Source organism: Oncorhynchus clarkii, chromosome 5, assembly GCF_045791955.1.
Source record: "Oncorhynchus clarkii lewisi isolate Uvic-CL-2024 chromosome 5, UVic_Ocla_1.0, whole genome shotgun sequence".
NCBI lineage: Eukaryota > Metazoa > Chordata > Actinopteri > Salmoniformes > Salmonidae > Oncorhynchus > Oncorhynchus clarkii.
Window position 1 is genome coordinate 86,889,039 of NC_092151.1, and position 21,729 is coordinate 86,910,767.

Here is a 21,729-nt window from a genome sequence, read left to right on the forward strand (position 1 = left end):
GGTGTGGTGGTGGTGGTGGTGGTAGACTAGGTGTGGTGGTGGCACTAGGTGTGGTGGTGGTGGTGGTGGTGGTGGTGGTGGTGGTGGTGGACTAGGTGTGGTGGTGGTGGTGGTGGACTAGGTGTGGTGGTGGTGGACTAGGTGTGGTGGTGATGGTGGACTAGGTGTGGTGGACTAGGTGTGGTGGTGGTGGAATAGGTGTGGTGGTGGTGGTGGACTAGGTGTGGTGGTGGTGGTGGACTAGGTGTGGTGGTGGTGGACTAGGTGTGGTGGTGGAGGACTAGGTGTGGTGGTGGTGGACTAGGTGTGGTGGTGGTGGACTAGGTGTGGTGGTGGTGGACTAGGTGTGGTGGTGGTGGTGGTACTTCTTACCCCGGCCCAGGCCAGCTGGTAGCCTTGCCCTCCTCGATGGGCGTTGGGGTCCCTTTGCCCTTTCTCAGCTGGTCCTCCAGGGCTCCCACGCGGGACACCAGCTCCTGGAGGTCCTTGTCAGGTTTGGGGTGGCGCGGCGAGGGCCCCAGACCACCACCAGACGACTCCCAGCCCTCGTCCTCCTCTGGGCCGCTCTGTGAGGGCGAGGCCTGGAACTGGACTCCCCAGTTGACCTTGCGGGGGATGGAGGGGCCAATGGAGAGTTCGCTGGAGGTGGAAAGAGAGCGCAGGCGGCCCTGGAGGCTCCGGATCACTGTCTGAGAGCGGGAGAGCTGCGAGCGAAGGTCCTCAACCAATCGCTGGAGAGATGTCATGTTGTCAGCCTCTGAGGTTGATGTTGGAGGACCGGCCTTCCCAGGATGCACAGTGCCTGACCACCACTGAGAGCCGCCGCACTCCAGAGACGTGCACATCTCTAGATCGTCAAACTCTGAGAGGAATAGAGGGGAATGTGGGTGAGACAACTGATATGCTGCCCTCTTGTGGTTTTACTAAACCATTGCAGATTGTTTTGATCTCACAAAAACCCTCAAGTGTGGCAGAGTACAACAGTACTTCAGTGTAAAGATGACCTGCAGGTGTTTGTAGTATTAAGGACATAGAGTAATAGTACCTGGGCTGCTGGTCTCCTCCCTGTTAGCCTCATTCTCACTGCGGCCACACGTCTCATAACCCATATCCTGGAGATCCACCTGGACCTGCTTACTGTCCTGCTGCACTGATGTCTCTGCTGGAGGGACAGAGAGAGAGAGAGAGACAGAGAGAGCGAGAGAGACAGGGACAGAGACAGAGACAGAGACAGAGACAGAGCGAGAGAGCGAGACAGAGAGACAGAGAGACAGAGAGCGAAAGCGAGAGAGAGAGAGATACATTAGAATAGTTATTGCATGTAGAATATTACTGTATGTGTGATAGACAGACAGGGTGTATGTGTGGTAAGGGTGTATGTGTGATGAGGATGTATGTGGGATGAGAGTGTATGTGGGATGAGGGTGTATGTGTGGTCAGGCTGTATGTGTGATGAGGGTGTATGTGTGATGAGGGTGTATGTGAGGTCAGGCTGTATGTGTGATGAGTGTGTATGTGGGATGAGGGTGTATGTGGGATAAGGGTGTATGTGTGGTAAGGGTATATGTGTGATGACGATGTATGTGGGATGAGGGTGTATGTGTGGTCAGGCTGTATGTGTGATGAGGGTGTATGTGTGGTCAGGCTGTATGTGTGATGAGGTTGTATGTGTGATGAGGATGTATGTGTGGTCAGGCTGTATGTGTGATGAGGGTGTATGTGGAATGAGGGTGTATGTGGGAAGAGGGTGTATGTGTGGTCAGGGTGTATGTGTGATGAGGGTGTATGTGGGATGAGGGTGTATGTGTGGTAAGGGTATATGTGTGATGACGATGTATGTGGGATGAGGGTGTATGTGGGATGAGGGTGTATGTGTGGTCAGGCTGTATGTGTGATGAGGGTGTATGTGTGGTCAGGCTGTATGTGTGATGAGGTTGTATGTGTGATGAGGATGTATGTGTGGTCAGGCTGTATGTGTGATGAGGGTGTATGTGGAATGAGGGTGTATGTGGGAAGAGGGTGTATGTGTGGTCAGGGTGTATGTGTGATGTCATGACGTTGACCTGGGGTTAGGTTTATGACAGTCATAAATACCCCTCGCCCACTTTTTCCTCTCTCTACCCTACTGAGGTAACATTTGAAAACCCCTTGGTTAACATAGAGATTCTGGGAACATCAGAAGGTGGGGGGAAATGAACTATTGGATTCTGGTAATCCAACCAATTGAACATATGCGGTGGTACTTAATGAATATGATGTCAGTTCGGTTGTCATCTGAGACATTCTCATCAATGATAAGATGACATAAACTCTACAGTGGAAAGTCTACACATCAGAGTTATCGGATTCACATGGAATTGTTGTCCAATTTAAATGTTTGAATGTGAAATTATTTGTGATGGGATGAAATGTGATTTTAGCTTCTAAAATGTGAGAATTCAGTTTTCATGAGTGAATTAGGCACGACTCAGTGGCCCGCCCACGTGAAGAGACATAGGTTGTAAACTATGAAACACACCCCTTTTCTCCCTCCACTATATAAGCCCTTGACGACAATATAACCTCCTGTTCCGAGGATGTAGGACGACGGTCCAATGTCAGAATGGTTCAGATAATAACTACAGAACGAAGCCAACATCAGCGTGAGCTTTGGTAGCGAATGGTATGAACTTTGAACTCTTATTCACAACAGAAGTGATACCTCCTAGCCGTTGAGTTAGCAACAGCAGCTGCAAACGAGGGTTAGGAAGGAACAGACAGAGTATCCCGTCTATCACACAACGACGTTACTACAACGTATCCAATTGACCACCAGAGACATTCTTCAAAGGACAAAGGACTCGGTTTGGCAACACGGCCTTCCATCTACCACCAACCTACCGAAGCGCAGCTCAGAGTAAATATTTATTACATTTTCCTTTTCCAAATGGGCGGTAATTTAGAATGCATTAGATACTGTATTTACAATAGCACAGCTTCTCCCTGTGTTCCTCAGTCTTCCCGATCTTTCACTCAAACCCAGCCCCTTTTCTTTTGTGTAACCAGCTGTCATATCTGTTCCGCCCACTAGGGACGTTTTCCTTTATGACGTAATTTGTAATCAAGGTATAATTCATTCTTTGTTTATGTAATTCTGTGTGATTAGTTAGGTATTTAGTAAATAAATAATTAAACCCAATTTTGTATTGCTGATTTGACTTGTTAGCCAGGGTTCATGAAGATAACCAAGAATTTACAACTTTCAGATGAGACTGAATTAAGGTGACGATTAATACTGATTGCTAGTGATGTAAAATATTACTAGGTCTTTAAGAGTTTATTCGGAAGACAACAGCTCTATAAATATTATTTTGTGGTGCCCCGACTCTCTAGTTAAATACATTTACATGATTAGCTCAATCAGGTAATATTAATTACGGAGAAATTATGTGATGATGGTGTATGTGTGGTCAGGGGGTATGTGTGGTCAGAGGGTATGTGTGGCCAGGGGGTATGTGTGATGAGGGTGTATGTGTGGTCAGGGGGTATGTGTGATTGACTCACTTAGTAGGTCTCTATAGTCTTTGAGCTGTTCAGCCTGGGCCTGCACCGTGGCCTCAGACACCATGAGTCTCTCCTTCAGCTCCTTGCTCTCTAGCTGCAGACTTACAGCCTTCTCAACCATCACTGTCTCTGTGGCGCTGTGCCGCCTGCCTCCAGCCTCTCTTCCTGCCTCCTCCTCATCATCCTCATCCTGCAACACAATACCAGAGCAATGTCAGTGCTGTTTACATACATGGAGATGCAGATATTAATTTTAGGCCTAAAAAACAGTTGATCTATCAATATACAGTATCACACATTATCAGAGTATTATTTAGTGTTTTGGTGGCTCCCCCTACCTGTGTGGAGCAGGACAGCATGGCTCCCAGGTCCAGAGATACAGGCCTAGTGCAGTGTCTCCTCCCCAGGCCAGGGTCTCTCAGGGTGGGCCTGGGGGCACAGCACTTCCCCTGGGAAGGACAGTCATCATCCCAGGCCTCCCACAGCTCAGACCCACACAGCTCCTCCTCCTCTTCCTCCTCATCCACCTCTTCTTCATCCTCCTCCTCTTCCTCCTGAAGAATCTGTTCATGCCTAAGGTCTGTCTCTGGCTGTCTCTCTGTCTGGTGAGACTTCAGTTCCTTATTTTCCATGCGTAGGTTGAAGAGGGCTTTCCTGTGAGAGGGAGAACACAGACAAACCTCAGATGAAAGCTCTCATGTCCACTGTTCCGGCCAGGGTGAAAACCACAGGCGTGTGTACACCTATACGCTGGACCTCTATATACCAACGGAGGCTTCTCAGACAAGGAAGGGGAGGACAATTTACTTGGCTCATCGCGCTCTAGTGACTCCTTGTGGCGGGCCGGACGCCTGCAGGCTGACCTTGTCATCAGTTGAACAGTGTTTCCTCCGACACATTGGTGTGGCTGGCTTTCGGGTTAAGCAGGCGGGTGTTTTTTAAATTGAACCTTTATTTACCTAGGCAAGTCAGTTAAGAACAAATTCTTAATTACAATGACGGCCTACTCTGGCCAAATCTGGACGACGCTGGGGCAATTGTGCGCTGCCCTATGGGACTCCCTATCACAGCCGGATGTGATACAGCCTGGATTCGAACCAGGTACTATAGTGACACCTCTTGCACTGAGATGCAGTGACCACTGCACCACTCGGGAGCCCAAGCGCAGTTTGGCGGGTCATGTTTCGGAGGACGCATGACTTGACCTTCACCTCCCGAGTCCGTTGGGAGTTGCAGCGATGAGACAAGATCGAAAAAGGGGGTAAAAATGCAACAGCAAAAAATGTATCTAAATACTGAAACATTAGTTATCCTTTTTAGATAAAAATATACAAAATATATTAAATACACTGTTTTGCTAATGAAGGTCTACAATAGCCTCAGCAGCACTCTGTAGAGTAGCATCGTGGTGTAGCTGGGGGACAGATAGCTTCTGTCCTCCTCTGGGTACATTTACTCAAATACAAAACCTTCTTAAACAGGAGCAAACGGAACGAAACGGGGATAAACCTACCTGAATGGGTCCAATAGAAACTCTAATTTGCCACTGTTGGACTAATGATTACACCCTAGATCAGCTAGATGCAGGCCAGAGAGTGAACGTGTCACTGTCTGTCATGTTGATTACTCAAAATGTGTCTCTTGACCTGTGCACCTACGTTGTAAACATTCATTCATAGGCTAGGTTGTAGCAACCTCATTCAATTCAAGTATCATGTAGTAGCCTAACCCTATCGATGTTACATTGAACTGGGTGAATGGAATATGAATGACAGTCATCCAATATGCTGTAATATAAATAAGACCATGTTCATAAGAAAGAATCATCATCTTAAACGGCACCGACCACAAAAATAGGCGGGAGAGATTTTAGATTGAGTCAATGTTTCCTTATATGAATGAAGCTACATGTGAATTAATTTCATCTCATTCATACAATTTAATTCACTTTCATTCATATACTGTATCTATATCATGTTTCATAGCATGTGGTGTGTTCAGCCAGCTAGTCAGCGTGTTATAGGTACCTCATCTGGGACAGGGAGGAGAAGCCAGCCTTTTCCAGCTGAACCTTTAGCTCCTGCAGTTCTCTCTCCACCACCCTCTTATGTTGCACCAGCTGCTTCACCTCCACCAGCCCCTGGCCCTCTCCCACAGGATCCTGGGATAGTTTCCCATTCCCAGGTCCTCCATGAAGCTCTGCGTTCTGATTTGAGGAGACAGGAGAGAGAGAGAGAGAGAGAGAGAGAGAGAGAGAGATGAGCGTGCCAGATCGCCACAGTATGTTGATAACTAAAATATGAGTGGGGGTTAGTAAACATTCAATGTGATATGATTAGGACAAAATAATCTACCACTATTTCAATATTCTAGGTTAGCTAAAGTATGGCGGCAGGTAGCCTAGTGGTTAGAGCATTGAGCCATTGACTGAAAGGTTGCTGGTTTGAAAACCCAAACTGGTTAGTTAGAAAGGATTAGAAAAGTTTAGAAAAATCTGCCAATGTGTCCTTGAGCAAGGCAAGGCACAACTCTAATTTGCTCCAGGGGTGTCGTACTATGACGACCCTATAAAACAACATATTTCACTGCACCCATCTGGTATGTGACAATAAAAAAAAAGTCTTATTGTATGGCCTACCTGCATTGTGGCTAGGGTTTGGGCTGTCAGTTTGGACTCCTCTTCCTCCATGCTGTCTGCATAGTCACTGTTGACATCATCCTCTTCCTCTGAGCTGAATTCTGTAAACAGAACACGGTTTTTAGCTTAACAATAAACATACACACACATTATGAAAAGAAAATGTCACACCGACAAAGAGCGCAACTCTTTTGCATTTGGCAACAGATTGATAAAAACATACAGATCCTTGACACTTCTTGCTTTTGCCAGAGTACAATTCACCAACCTTTCTACACTGTATGTTTTCACACATCAAACACAATCTCCCCCAATCCTGGCCTTTCTGCATGTCAAAGTCTTTCCACCAAATAGTGTTTCCAGCAAAAAGTAAACGCATCGAAGATCAGTAAACGCATCGAAGATCAGTAAACGCATCGAAGATCAGTAAACGCATCGAAGATCAGTAAACGCATCAAAGATCAGTAAACGCATCAAAGATCAGTAAACGCATCAAAGATCAGTAAACGCATCGAAAATCAGTAAACGCATCGAAGATCAGTAAACGCATCAAAGATCAGTAAACGCATCAAAGATCAGTAAACGCATCAAAGATCAGTAAACGCATCAAAGATCAGTAAACGCATCAAAGATCAGTAAACGCATCAAAGATCAGTAAACGCATCGAAGATCAGTAAACGCATCAAAGATCAGTAAACGCATCGAAGATCAGTAAACGCATCGAAGATCAGTAAACGCATCAAAGATCAGTAAACGCATCAAAGATCAGTAAACGCATCAAAGATCAGTAAACGCATCGAAGATCAGTAAACGCATCAAAGATCAGTAAACGCATCAAAGATCAGTAAACGCATCAAAGATCAGTAAACGCATCGAAGATCAGTAAACGCATCAAAGATCAGTAAACGCATCGAAGATCAGTAAACGCATCGAAGATCAGTAAACGCATCAAAGATCAGTAAACGCATCGAAGATCAGTAAACGCATCAAAGATCAGTAAACGCATCAAAGATCAGTAAACGCATCAAAGATCAGTAAACGCATCAAAGATCAGTAAACGCATCGAAGATCAGTAAACGCATCAAAGATCAGAAATGGTGGTGGTCACTCTTAAAACCTCTCCTTCTTCCCTCAGAGGTGATTTCTGAGCTGTCTCTTCCTGTCTTTATGTTATACAACGGTGGAGGAGTTCCAAGATGGAGGTGCGGCGGGTTCAAAAAAGCGCCCCCTTGCAGTCATCTAGTGTATATATAAAGACAGGGAGAGAAGCTCTAAAAATAGCAGCTCAGAAATGACCTCTGAGGGAATCTATCTCTCTGGACTGGGTTATACTACTGTATGGGCAGATAAACAGTAAGATAAACTATAAGAGCAGATAACCACTTACAGTAAATACAACCTTACAGACACAGCTCTGTGGAGTAACAGGCTGAGGTGTCACAGACTTTTATTTTACCTTTATTTAACTAGGCGAGTCAGTTAAGAACAAATTCTTATTTTCAATGACGGCCTAGGAACAGTGGGTTAGCTGCCTGTTCAAGGGCAGAATGACAGATTTGTACCTCGTCAGCTCGGGGATATGAACTTGCAACCTTTTGGTTCAATGCTCTAACCACTAGGCTAACCTGCTACCCTAAAGGGCTAGGAGAGGATTTAACTTCTATCTTGCTAAGATATTGGAGTAGTTTTACATATATTAGTAGTTTTACAGTTATCCTTTTATTTACAGTTAAATTACAATGATGTACATAAACCCTAGATTGCTTATACTATGTATTGGCCAATGAGAGGCTTTGAAGCCACCAGCCATTGGAATGAATGGAATTCTACAGTATTTCAATGAAATGTTTCAAGGACAAAATGACATGTATTTAAATATTGTTGTTGTTGTAGTCAGGACAGTAACAGTAGCACTTAAAAAATATATATATACTTTAAAAGGTGCACTATGCATTAATCGCTTCCCCATTTCCTGGTTTCTGAAATTCTAATAGTTCACCTAATTTCAGTGTATGTGACAAAACAAGCATAGAGAATGTAGAAGCAGATCTATAACTCACATTTCTATTTGTTAGAGTCATCCAATAAGTTACATATTGCAGCTTTAAGGAAAATGTTTTTATAAAAAAAATATATAATAATGTCCGGAACGGCGAATAGACAGACTGGCATCAATACCTGGAAACCGTGTGTTTGATACCATTCCCTACTGATTCCGCTCCAGCCATTATCACAAGCGTGGTCCTCCCCAATTAAGGTGCCACCAACCTCTTGTGGACAAGTGTAATTGACCAGGTCAGAGTATTAAAATGCATAAAACAGTGCAAAATGCACATCCTAGAAAGGATAAGGCATCATTGGAGCAAAATAGTAAAGTCCATAATTGTGTCTAGATCTCTGTGGAATCTGTTCAGTGTCCACTTTGTCACGCCCTGGCCTTAGTATTCTGTGTTTTCTTTATATTTGTGGTTAGGCCAGGGTGTGACATGGGTGATTATGTGTTTGTCTTGTCTAGGGGTTTTGTAGATATTTGGGGTTGTGTTCAGTGTAGTATTCTAGGTAAGTCTATGGTTGCTTAGAGTGGTTCTCAATCAGAGGCAGGTGTTTATCGTTGTCTCTGATTGGGAACCATATTTAGGCAGCCATATTCTTTGGGTATTTCGTGGGTGATTGTCTCCTGTGTCAGTGTTTGTACCACACGGGACTGTTTCGGGTTTACACGTTTCTTGTTTTGTATATGTTTATTGTTCACGTTATCATCTTTATTAAAGATGTTCAACCATAACCACGCTGCGTTTTGGTCCGCCTCTCCTTCCCAGGAAGAAAACCGTAACAGAATCACCCACCACAACAGGACCCAACAGCGTGGTAACGGGCAGCAGGAGCAGCGCAAAGAGGAATGGACATGGGAGGACGAATTGGACACTGGGCACAGCCAGGAGAATATCGCCGCCCCAAAGAAGAGCTGGAGGCAGCGAAGGCGGAGAGGCGCTTGTATGAGGAGGCAGCACGGCGGCGCGAATGGAAGCCCGAGAGTCAGCCCCAAAAATGTATTGGGGAGGCACAGGGAGAGTGTGGCAGAGTCAGGAGTCAGACCTGAGCCAACTCCCCCTGTTTATCGTAAGGAGCCAAGGAGGAAACCAGAGCCGGTGTTGGAGGTGAGCGAAGCAGAGACTGTGAAGGAGTTAATGGGGAAATTGAAGGAGAGAGTTATGAGGGAGTTGCTGTGTTGGTGCATGAGGCACGGAATTCGCCTGACGGAGCGTGTCGGGGATTTGATGGCACCTGGGTCAGCTCCCCATACTCGTCCTGAGGTGCGTGCTAGTCGTCTGGTGAAGATTGTGCCAGCCTTACGCACCAGGCCTCCTGTGCACCTCCCTAGCATTGCACGTCCTGTGCCAGCTCAGCGCTACAGTGCTCCTAGCAGTGCTAACCGTGGCGGGCGTGGTACTGGTCAGGCACCGTGTTATGCGGTGGAACGCACGGTGTCCCCAGTACGCGCGCTTAGCCCGGTACGCTACATCCCAGCTCCCCACATCTGCCGGGCTAGGGTGAAGATCCAGCCAGGGCGGTTGGTGCCAGCCCTGCTCTCAAGATCTCCAGTACGCCTTCACAGTCCGGTCCATCCAGTGCCACCTCCACACACCAGCCCTCCGGTGGCAGCTCCCTGCACCAGGCTTCCTGTGCGTGTCCTCGGCCCAGTACCACCCGTGCCAGCACTACGCACCAGGCCTACAGTGCGCTTCGCCTGTCCAGCACTGCCAGAGCCTTCCTCCTCTCCAGCGCTAGTAGAGTCTCCCGCCTGTCCGGAGCTGCTAGAGTCTCCCGCCTGTCCGGAGCTGCTAGAGTCTCCCGCCTGTCCGGAGCTGCTAGAGTCTCCCGCCTGTCCGGAGCTGCTACAGTCTCCCGCCTGTCCGGAGCTGCTAAAGTCTCCCGCCTGTCCGGAGCTGCTAGAGTCTCCCGCCTGTCCGGAGCTGCTAGAGTCTCCCGCCTGTCCGGAGCTGCTAGAGTCTCCCGCCTGTCAGCCAGGATCCGCCAGTCTGCCAGGATCCGCCAGAGCCGCCAGTCTGCCAGGATCCGCCAGAGCCGCCAGTCTGCCAGGATCCGCCAGAGCCGCCAGTCTGCCAGGATCCGCCAGTCTGCCAGGATCCGCCAGAGCCGCCAGTCTGCCAGGATCCGCCAGAGCCGCCAGTCTGCCAGGATCCGCCAGTCTGCCAGGATCCGCCAGTCTGCCAGGATCCGCCAGAGCCGCCAGTCTGCCAGGATCCGCCAGAGCCGCCAGTCTGCCAGGATCCGCCAGAGCCGCCAGTCTGCCAGGATCCGCCAGAGCCGCCAGTCTGCCAGGATCCGCCAGAGCCGCCAGTCTGCCAGGATCCGCCAGAGCCGCCAGTCTGCCAGGATCCGCCAGAGCCGCCAGTCTGCCAGGATCCGCCAGAGCCGCCAGTCTGCCAGGATCCGCCAGAGCCGCCAGTCTGCCAGGATCCGCCAGAGCCGCCAGTCTGCCAGGATCCGCCAGAGCCGCCAGTCTGCCAGGATCCGCCAGAGCCGCCATTCAGCCAGGATCCGCCAGAGCCGCCATTCAGCCAGGATCCGCCAGAGCCGTCAACCTGCCTGAGCTATCTCTTAGTCCCGAGCTACCCCTCAGTCCCGAGCTACCCCTCAGTCCCGAGCTACCCCTCAGTCCCGAGCTACCCCTCAGTCCCGAGCTACCGCTCAGTCCCGAGCTGATCCTCAGTCCCGAGCTGATCCTCAGTCCAGTGGGGCCCTCTGTTAGGGTTCTTAGGCCAAGGTCGGTGGCGAAGGTCGCCACTCTAAGGACGCTAAGAAAGCGGACTAAGACTATGTTGGAGTGGGGTCCACGTCCCGCGCCAGAGCCGCCACCGTGGACAGAATCCCACCCAGACCCTCCCCAATGGGTTTAGGTGTGCGGCCGGGGGTCCGCACCTTTGGGGGGGGGGGGGGGGGGGGTACTGTCACGCCCTGGCCTTAGTATTCTGTGTTTTCTTTATATTTGTGGTTAGGCCAGGGTGTGACATGGGTGATTATGTGTTGTCTTGTCTAGGGGTTTTGTAGATTGATGGGGTTGTGTTCAGTGTAGTATTCTAGGCAAGTTTATGGTTGCCTAGAGTGGTTCTCAATCAGAGGCAGGTGTTTATCGTTGTCTCTGATTGGGAACCATATTTAGGCAGCCATATTCTTTGGGTATTTCGTGGGTGATTGTGTCAGTGTTTGTACCACACGGGACTGTTTCGGGTTTACATGTTTCTTGTTTTGTATATGTTTATTGTTCACGTTATCATCTTTATTAAAGATGTTCGACCATAACCACGCTGCGTTTTGGTCCGCCTCTCCTTCGACGGAAGAATCCCGTAACACACTTAACAAAGATTGGATTTCAGGAATGTACTCTATTCAAATTGAAGCCCATTCAAAAGCATATGTCTAAGCACTAGATGGCTGTAATCTGGTACTGTCAGACAGCCGAGTGATACATTATTGAGTGATACAATACTCAATAGATTATGTTCACAGATGCTATGCTGTGGAACGGGCGTTAAGGAGAGGTACGGCCAGCAGGAGGCATCACTCTGCTCATTGGGTCTAACAGGGCTCTGAGGATTAGAGTTCCCTTGAGGTGTGATTAAGGGAGATCTAATTGGCAGGTGTCTACATGCAGCTAGGAAAGTCTACCCTTGTTTCTATGTAATGTCCATTGCCCTTCAAATAATCAACGTAATGCAATTGGAGCATTTTACTGTTGAACTTGGGTTGATTTTGTGTATGTGTTACTGTTATCTAGGGTACCATAACCTATATCTACAAATTAGCTGTATACAGTACCAGTCAAAAGTATGAACACACCTACTCATTCAGGGTTTTTTCTTTATTTTGACTTTTTTTTTTAAATTGTAGAATAATAGTGAAGACATCAAACTATGGAATAACACAGTAGTATTCCAGGTGAATACCTCATGAAGCTGGTTGAGAGAATGCCAAGAGTGTGCAAAACTGTCATCAAGGCAAAGGGTGGCTACTTTGAAGAATCTCAAATATAAAATATATTTGGATTTGTTTAACACTTTATTGGTTACTACATGATTCCATGTGTTATTTCATAGTTTTGATGTCTTCACTACTATTCTGAAATGTAGAAAATAGTAAAAAAATAAAATAAAATAAAACTTGAATGAGTAGGTGTGTCCAAACTGTTGACTGGTAGTGTGTGTATGTATGTATGTATGTATATATATATATATATATGTGTATGTATGTTTATGACCAGTGTACAACCCATGTAGACATTGTTTATGGAGTCAGTCAGGGAGGGATAGCAGAACCAACCAAGCCCACCACATAAATCCAACAGAACACACGTTTGTTTATTAAGCTTGTCAACGTCATGGTAGTCAGGGTGTTTACTGTGCTCTAGTGACAATGATCTTACTGTGCTCTAGTGACAATGATCTTACTGTGTTCTAGTGACAATGATCTTACTGTGTTCTAGTGACAATGATCTTACTGTGTTCTAGTGACAAGGATCTCACTGTGCTCTAGTGACAAGGATCTTACTGTGCTCAATTGACAAGGATCTTACTGTGCTCTAGTGACAAGGATCTTACTGTGCTCTTGTGACAATGATCTTACTGTGCTCTAGTGACAAGGATCTTACTGTGCTCTAGTGACAATAATTTTACTGTGCTCTAGTGACAATGATCTTACTGTGCTCTAGTGACAATGATCTTACTGTGCTCTAGTGACAAGGATCTTACTGTGCTCTAGTGACAAGGATCTTACTGTGCTCTAGTGACAATGATCTTACTGTGCTCTTGTGACAATGATCTTACTGTGCTCTAGTGACAAGGATCTTACTGTGCTCTAGTGACAAGGATCTTACTGTGCTCTAGTGACAATAATCTTACTGTGCTCTAGTGACAATGATCTTACTGTGCTCTAGTGACAATGATCTTACTGTGCTCTAGTGACAAGGATCTTACTGTGCTCTAGTGACAAGGATCTTACTGTGCTCTAGTGACAATGATCTTACTGTGCTCTTGTGACAATGATCTTACTGTGCTCTAGTGACAAGGATCTTACTGTGCTCTAGTGACAAGGATCTTACTGTGCTCTAGTGACAAGGATCTTACTGTGCTCTAGTGACAATGATCTTACTGTGCTCTAGTGACAATGATCTTACTGTGCTCTAGTGACAATGATCTTACTGTGCTCTAGTGACAATGATCTTACTGTGCTCTAGTGACAAGGATCTTACTGTGCTCTAGTGACAATGATCTTACTGTGCTTGTGACTCAAAGACTATAGGAAAGCAGCTTCTGTCGAGTTATCAGATGGTTTCTCTTTTAGAGACAAACATGTTGGGTAATGTCTCTGGGAGAAAGGATGAATATTAAACCAGGAGAGGATTATGTGTGTCATCCAGAACATACTGTGTTCATTATAGTGTGACATTCAGACAATGTTTAAAAGTTATTCATTGCTGTTAAAATGTACTGTAATCTGGCAAAAGCTAACATAAATGATATTCAACTTGAAGCACACATTTCAGACAGCAGGCATTGTTTGATATTCTATAAAAATCTGAGTTGCTGAGACTGGTACATAAACTCAATACCATTACATGGTATATAACATAACCACCGTGGTACATGCAAAGGCACACACATATTATTGGTATAAACAGCAAACGTCATGACATAACTTTAAAACACATGCTGTTATCAACACTATCATACAAAGTTAAAAAATCTCATGTTATGCATGAAAACATAACTCCTACCTTCCCTCTCTGTTTCTCTGTCTACCAGTTATACGTTCAGAGAAGCGTTTGATACACAAAGCTACTATACAGAAAAACTAATACATAACATAAAACAGCAACATTTATAATTGCAAATATAAAAATCAATAAGCTAATATATAAATAACATTGTCTTGCAGATACTGCCAAGTTTCAACTATGGTTAGCATCATCACCCGAGAACCAAGACACCCATGTTAGCAGACACATTAGTAGACCCATACACCACACCCCAAACTCTGAGAAGAGAAGACAGTGCTGCCCCTTGTAGCCCAGAAGGTGCCACTACAGACAGAGCCCCGTGTTCCTCTGATGCCCACCTCCAAACTCTGCCTGCCTGTTGACTGGCCTGTCTGTCTGGCCTGCCATGGTCCTGAGGGCTGTGATCTCAGCCTGGGCCTCCCTCTCCCTCCTCAGGGCCAGACGTAGCTCCTCCTGCAGGGCCTGGAAGTTCTGGCTGGTCCCCTGGAGGTCTGGACCCTGGAGGTCTGGACCCTGGAGGTCTGGACCCTGGAGGCCTAGCTGAGACCCGTAGGCCTGGGAGCCAGAAGTTAGCTGTCTGCGGAGCTCCTGGAGACGTTCAGTCTGCTCACTCATCACCTCACCCAGACGACCTGCTGAGTCCTGGATGAGAGAAGGGGAGGGGCAAGGGGAGGGGCAAGGGGAGGATAGAGATTTTGGGGGATTAAAAGATCTGAAACAATACATCTTCATGGAAAAAAGTCTCCCTCTCTCTTCCCCTCCCTCTCTCTTCTCTCTCTTCTCCTCCCTCTCTCTTCCCCTCCCTCTCTCTTCTCTCTCTTCTCCTCCCTCTCTCTTCCCCTCCCTCTCTCTTCTCCTCCCTCTCTCTCTCTTCCCCTCCCTCCCTCTCTCCCTTCCCCTCCCTCTCTTCTCTCCCTTCTCCTCCCTCTCTCTCTCTTCCCCTCCCTCTCTCTTCTCTCTCTTCCACTCCCTCTCTCTTCCCCTCCCTCTCTCTCTTCCCCTCCCCCTTCCTCTCTCTCTTCCCCTCCCTCTCTCTCTCTTCCCCTCCCTCTCTCTTCTCTCTCTTCCCCTCCCTCTCTCTTCTCTCTCTTCCCCTCCCTCTATCTTCCCTCCCTCTCTCTCTTCCACTCCCTCTCTGTTCTCCTCCCTCTCTCTTCTCTCTATTCCCCTCCCTCTCTTCCCCTCCCTCTCTCTTCTCTCTCTTCCCTCCCTCTCTCTCCCCCTCCTTCTCTCTTCTCTCTCTTCCCCTCCTTCTCTCTTCTCTCTCTTCCCCTCCTTCTCTCTTCTCTCTCTTCCCCTCCTTCTCTCTTCTCTCTTCCACTCCCTCTCTCTTCTCTCTTCCACTCCCTCTCTCTTCTCTCCCACTCCCTCTCTCTTCTCTCTCTTCCCCTCCCTCCCTCTTCCACTCCCTCTCTCTTCTCTCTCTTCTCCTCCCTCTCGCTCTTCCCCTCCCTCTCTCTTCCCCTCCCTCTCTCTTCCCCTCCCTCTCTCTTCTCTCTCTTCCCCTCCCTCTCTATTATTTCTTCTGTACTGGGGAACTGGAAGACCAGGTCAGTTGGGTTGAATTACCTGGATGTATTGGTCCCTGGTGCTTATGGTGTCGAGCAGGTCTTGAACCAGTGTGTGGTGCTCCTGGGCCTGGCGGCCACGGTCGGACAGCAGTTCCTGGAACAGTTTCTCCTTCAGAGAGAGGCGAGCCTTCATTTCCTCCACCACCTCACTGGGACCTGCCTTCACCTTACCTAGCAAGGCTCCAGTCAGGTCCTGGGAAGGAAGGAAGGAAGGAAGGAAGGAAGAGAGAGAGAGAGAGAGAGAGAGAGACAGAGAGAGAGAGACAGACAGAGAGAGAGAGACACAGACAGAGACAGAGAGAGAGAGAGAGAGAGAGAGAGAGACAGAGAGAGAGAGAGAGAGAGAGACAGAGAGAGAGAGAGAGACAGAGAGAGAGAGAGAGACAGAGAGAGAGAGACAGAGAGAGAGAGAGACAGAGATTCATTTGGCAAATAAGCACCAATCCTTATTTCTCTTTCAAATACTGTGGCCAGGGTATACTGTGGCCAGGGTATACTGTGGCCAGGGTATACTGTGGCCAGGGTATACTGTGGCCAGGCTACACTGTGGCCAGGCTATACTGTGGCCCGGCTATACTGTGGCCAGGGTATACTGTGGCCAGGGTATACTGTGGCCAGGGTATACTGTGGCCAGGGTATACTGTGGCCAGGCTACACTGTGGCCAGGGTATACTGTGGCCAGGGTATACTGTGGCCAGGGTATACTGTGGCCAGGCTACACTGTGGCCAGGGTATACTGTGGCCAGGGTATACTGTGGCCAGGGTATACTGTGGCCAGGCTACACTGTGGCCAGGGTATACTGTGGCCAGGGTATACTGTGGCCAGGGTATACTGTGGCCAGGGTATACTGTGGCCAGGGTATACTGTGGCCAGGCTACACTGTGGCCAGGGTATACTGTGGCCAGGGTATACTGTGGCCAGGCTACACTGTGGCCAGGGTATACTGTGGCCAGGGTATACTGTGGCCAGGGTATACTGTGGCCAGGGTATACTGTGGCCAGGGTACACTGTGGCCAGGGTATACTGTGGCCAGGGTATACTGTGGCCAGGGTATACTGTGGCCAGGGTATACTGTGGCCAGGCTACACTGTGGCCAGGGTATACTGTGGCCAGGGTATACTGTGGCCAGGCTACACTGTGGCCAGGGTATACTGTGGCCAGGGTATACTGTGGCCAGGCTACACTGTGGCCAGGGTATACTGTGGCCAGGGTATACTGTGGCCAGGGTATACTGTGGCCAGGCTACACTGTGGCCAGGCTACACTGTGGCCAGGGTATACTGTGGCCAGGGTATACTGTGGCCAGGGTATATTGTGTCCAGGGTATACTGTGGCCAGGGTATAGTGTGGCCAGGGTATACTGTGGCCAGGTTATAGTGTGTCCAGGGTACACTGTGGCCAGGTTACACTGTGTCCAGGGAACACTGTGTCCAGGGTACACTGTGTCCAGGGTACACTGTGGCCAGGTTACACTGTGTCCAGGGAACACTGTGGCCAGGGTATACTGTGGCCAGGGTATACTGTGGCCAGGGTATAGTGTGGCCAGGGTATAGTGTGTCCAGGGTATACTGTGGCCAGGGTATTGTGTGTCCAGGGTATACTGTGTCCAGGGTATAGTGTGGCCAGGGTATAGTGTGGCCAGGGTATACTGTGCCCAGGGTATACTGTGGCCAGGGTATACTGTGTCCAGGGTATACTGTGTTCAGGGTATACTGTGTCCAGGGTATAGTATGTCCAGGGTATAGTGTGTCCAGGGTATACTGTGTCCAGGGTATAGTGTGTCCAGGGTATAGTGTGTCCAGGGTATACTGTGCCCAGGGTATAGTGTGCCCAGGGTATAGTGTGGCCAGGGTATACTGTGTCCAGGGTATACTGTGGCCAGGGTATACTGTGTCCAGGGTATAATGTGTCCAGGGTATACTGTGTCCAGGGTATAGTGTGGCCAGGGTATAGTGTGTCCAGGGTATAGTGTGGCCAGGGTATACTGTGTCCAGGGTATAATGTGTCCAGGGTATACTGTGTCCAGGGTATACTGTGGCCAGGGTATACTGTGTCCAGGGTATAATGTGTCCAGGGTATACTGTGTCCAGGGTATAGTGTGTCCAGGGTATAGTGTGGCCAGGGTATAGTGTGTCCAGGGTATACTGTGTCCAGGGTATAGTGTATAGTGTCTTACCTCAGCCTCCTTGGTACGTGTGTGCAGGGCGTTCTGTAGCTGGCTGATGAGTGCATCTCTCTCTCTCAAGCTGCGGCTGTGTCTCTCCTCACTGTTTGCATGATGGTGCTGTACACTCCTCCACGCCTCACACACCTGCTCCTGTTCCAGACCCTTCCCACGCACCAGCACCTCCAGACTCTAACACACACACAGAGAAAGATTACAAATTGGTGTGTGTGTGTGTGTGCGCGTATGTCTGTGCGTGTACATGTGTTTATATTAGTGTGTTCATCAGTACCATGATGGTCTCTTCGTTGTTGGACAATACACAGCGTTGTCTCTCCAGGTCTCTCTCCTTCTCTCTGAGCAGCAGCTGTAGCCGCCGTATCTCTCCCTCCTTCTCCTCCACACAGCGGAACTTCTCATCCACCGCTCGCTGATGGGAGGGAACATCATGCAGTAGAACAATATAATGCATCTCTATGGGAACACAGCTGTCAATCAACACCATACATGACACTGCTATCATGCCCTGCTGTATCATGAGTTTGATGTAATAGCTGTAGTAGTTGTTCTTAGGGGTTCAACTCTGGTAGTGTGTGTCTCACCTCCAGTGCTCTGTCCCTCTCCTTGATGCGCTCTTTCAGTTTGGAGAGGAGATAATCACTCTTCTCCCTGGGCCCCTGTTGCTGGTCCAACAACTCTGAGTACTCCTGAGAGACAGGGACAGGGTTGTGTGAGGAAGGCTGTGTGTGCGTGCGTGCGTGTGTGTGTGACTGTGTGCATCTCTGTGTGTCTGACCTGCACAAGCTGCTCTTTGCTCTGAAGCGAGGTCCTCAGCTCTCTGATGGTCTTCTCCATGTCCTCCTCCGCTCTCAGTCTCTCTCCTTCCTTTTCATTCAGCTGTTCCTTTCTCTGCTGCAGCTCTGAGCGAACTTTCTCCAGCGCCAGATGCAAGTCCTAGAGACAGGTACCATCACAGTCAGTCTCATACAAAAATACATGTTAACACACAAGCAAACGCACAAACCTGGTTGTGTCTGTCAGTGCTGTGTCTGTGCTCCACGGCCCCCTGCAGGTCTTGCTCCAGGCGGATCAGGGCTCTGGTCAGGTCCTCCTCCTTCCTGGTAGCCTGACGCTGGGCCCTCTGGCCTGCCTGCAGCTCCAGCTGGGCCTGGAACAGAGAGCCCTGGAGGGCCAGCACCTTCCCCTGCCCTCGCACTGACTCAGCCCCAGACACCTGCACCGAGATGAGAAGGAGAGAGAAGATGAGGGGTGGGGTAGAGGGAAAGCCAGAGAGTGAATGGTATACAGAGTTCTAAATGACTGGGAGGAGGGCTTTAGAGAGTGTTTCAATAGATACAGCGTGCTGTGAGCATGGGTCTAGGAGACCATTATAACATAGTGGGTGTTTTCCAGTGTAGATTACTGCATACTGTATACCACAGGAGGCTGCTGATGGGAGGACGCCTCATTACATCAGGTGCAGATTTTATTCAGAGCATTTTAGTGTGATTTACCTGTAGTGTCTGGACCTGGTGTCTGTTGGCCAGGTCTTTGAGAGAACACAGCATGTCGTTCTGTTCTTCTACGACTCGGTACAACTCTGCTGCCTAAGAGAGACACACACAAAAACACAAGTATCTTATAAGTAACCTACTGTTCATCAGTGGTGGAGAGAAACACATCAAGTGTTATAGAGAATCTGTGTACTTTTTGTCAATGTCTCTTCTTGTGTGCCTCTGCATTTCTCAGTGTGTAATTTTCAGAATTGTCTGTCTCTCTCACTCTCACTCTCTGAAAACTCCTCTCTCTCTCTCTCTCTCTCTCTCTCTCTGTCTGTCTGTTTCCATTCCTCCCTCCATCCTTCCATACCTCAGTGTCCTTGCTGTTGACAGCGTCAGTGAGGTTGAGGACGTTTCGTTCCTGTCTCTGTGCCTCCTCTCTGACCAAGCGCAGCTCACACTCCATGTCCCCCAGTCGCACCTGCAGCTTCTACACAACAGAGTCACAGACTCGTCAGAGTCAGGCTAAACATTATATAGAATATTACAGTTCACAATGTTAGCATGTTTATAAATACTTTACAAGCAAGCCTTTAATTTAAATGCTTGATTTTGGTTTTCATTTTTTAAACATTGAATACATAATCCACCATGTCTGATATGGTCCAGTAATGTAAAAATAGGAAGACCTAGAGAAATGTTGAGTGTCTGAGGGGGAAGTGGTACCTGGTTCCTGGTCCAGTAATGTAAAAATAGGAAGACATAGAGAAATGTTGAGTGTCTGAGGGGGAAGTGGTACCTGGTTCCTGGTCCAGTAATGTAAAAATAGGAAGACATAGAGAAATGTTGAGTGTCTGAGGGGGAAGTGGTACCTGGTTCCTGGTCCAGTAATGTAAAAATAGGAAGACATAGAGAAATGTTGAGTGTCTGAGGGGGAAGTGGTACCTGGTTCCTGGTCCAGTAATGTAAAAATAGGAAGACCTAGAGAAATGTTGAGTGTCTGAGGGGGAAGTGGTACCTGGTTCCTGGTCCAGTAATGTAAAAATAGGAAGACATAGAGAAATGTTGAGTGTCTGAGGGGGAAGTGGTACCTGGTTCCTGGTCCAGTAATGTAAAAATAGGAAGACCTAGAGAAATGTTGAGTGTCTGAGGGGGAAGTGGTACCTGGTTCCTGCTCCAGTAATGTAAAAATAGGAAGACCTAGAGAAATGTTGAGTGTCTGAGGGGGAAGTGGTACCTGGTTCCTGGTCCAGTAATGTAAAAATAGGAAGACATAGAGAAATGTTGAGTGTCTGAGGGGGAAGTGGTACCTGGTTCCTGGTCCAGTAATGTAAAAATAGGAAGACATAGAGAAATGTTGAGTGTCTGAGGGGGAAGTGGTACCTGGTTCCTGGTCCAGTAATGTAAAAATAGGAAGACCTAGAGAAATGTTGAGTGTCTGAGGGGGAAGTGGTACCTGGTTCCTGGTCCAGTAATGTAAAAATAGGAAGACATAGAGAAATGTTGAGTGTCTGAGGGGGAAGTGGTACCTGGTTCCTGGTCCAGTAATGTAAAAATAGGAAGACCTAGAGAAATGTTGAGTGTCTGAGGGGGAAGTGGTACCTGGTTCCTGGTCCAGTAATGTAAAAATAGGAAGACCTAGAGAAATGTTGAGTGTCTGAGGGGGAAGTGGTACCTGGTTCCTGGTCCAGTAATGTAAAAATAGGAAGACATAGAGAAATGTTGAGTGTCTGAGGGGGAAGTGGTACCTGGTTCCTGGTCCAGTAATGTAAAAATAGGAAGACATAGAGAAATGTTGAGTGTCTGAGGGGGAAGTGGTACCTGGTTCCTGGTCCAGTAATGTAAAAATAGGAAGACCTAGAGAAATGTTGAGTGTCTGAGGGGGAAGTGGTACCTGGTTCCTGGTCCAGTAATGTAAAAACAGGAAGACATAGAGAAATGTTGAGTGTCTGAGGGGGAAGTGGTACCTGGTTCCTGGTCCAGTAATGTAAAAATAGGAAGACATAGAGAAATGTTGAGTGTCTGAGGGGGAAGTGGTACCTGGTTCCCGGTCCAGTAATGTAAAAATAGGAAGACCTAGAGAAATGTTGAGTGTCTGAGGGGGAAGTGGTACCTGGTTCCCGGTCCAGTAATGTAAAAATAGGAAGACCTAGAGAAATGTTGAGTGTCTGAGGGGGAAGTGGTACCTGGTTCCCGGTCCAGTAATGTAAAAATAGGAAGACATAGAGAAATGTTGAGTGTCTGAGGGGGAAGTGGTACCTGGTTCCTGGTCCAGTAATGTAAAAATAGGAAGACATAGAGAAATGTTGAGTGTCTGAGGGGGAAGTGGTACCTGGTTCCCGGTCCAGTAATGTAAAAATAAGAAGACATAGAGAAATGTTGAGTGTCTGAGGGGGAAGTGGTACCTGGTTCCTGGTCCAGTAATGTAAAAATAGGAAGACATAGAGAAATGTTGAGTGTCTGAGGGGGAAGTTGTACCTGGTTCCTGGTCCAGTAATGTAAAAATAGGAAGACAT

The 21,729-nt window shown here is 47.9% G+C and overlaps 1 protein-coding gene across 8 annotated transcripts in view; it reads right to left on the minus strand.

Annotated features, from left to right (window-relative positions):
- The window catches only part of LOC139409505 (phosphodiesterase 4D interacting protein), a 140,110-nt gene that overhangs the window by 53,920 nt on the left and 64,461 nt on the right, over positions 1 to 21,729 (minus strand). For 5 of the 8 annotated variants that reach the window (XM_071154764.1, XM_071154766.1, XM_071154760.1 and 2 more), the window contains 15 exons: positions 19,584 to 19,703; positions 19,229 to 19,321; positions 18,739 to 18,948; positions 18,510 to 18,668; positions 18,317 to 18,421; positions 18,007 to 18,144; positions 17,727 to 17,906; positions 15,549 to 15,743; positions 14,318 to 14,621; positions 6,182 to 6,282; positions 5,571 to 5,749; positions 3,882 to 4,197; positions 3,544 to 3,733; positions 1,046 to 1,162; positions 373 to 862 (listed from right to left, as the gene is read on the minus strand). In XM_071154764.1, coding sequence (XP_071010865.1) covers positions 373 to 862; positions 1,046 to 1,162; positions 3,544 to 3,733; positions 3,882 to 4,197; positions 5,571 to 5,749; positions 6,182 to 6,282; positions 14,318 to 14,621; positions 15,549 to 15,743; positions 17,727 to 17,906; positions 18,007 to 18,144; positions 18,317 to 18,421; positions 18,510 to 18,668; positions 18,739 to 18,948; positions 19,229 to 19,321; positions 19,584 to 19,703 — 2,897 coding nt within the window. The remainder of the gene's footprint in view (positions 1 to 372; positions 863 to 1,045; positions 1,163 to 3,543; positions 3,734 to 3,881; positions 4,198 to 5,570; positions 5,750 to 6,181; positions 6,283 to 14,317; positions 14,622 to 15,548; positions 15,744 to 17,726; positions 17,907 to 18,006; positions 18,145 to 18,316; positions 18,422 to 18,509; positions 18,669 to 18,738; positions 18,949 to 19,228; positions 19,322 to 19,583; positions 19,704 to 21,729) is intronic. The other 3 variants (XM_071154765.1, XM_071154767.1, XM_071154759.1) reach the window with 1 other exon arrangement.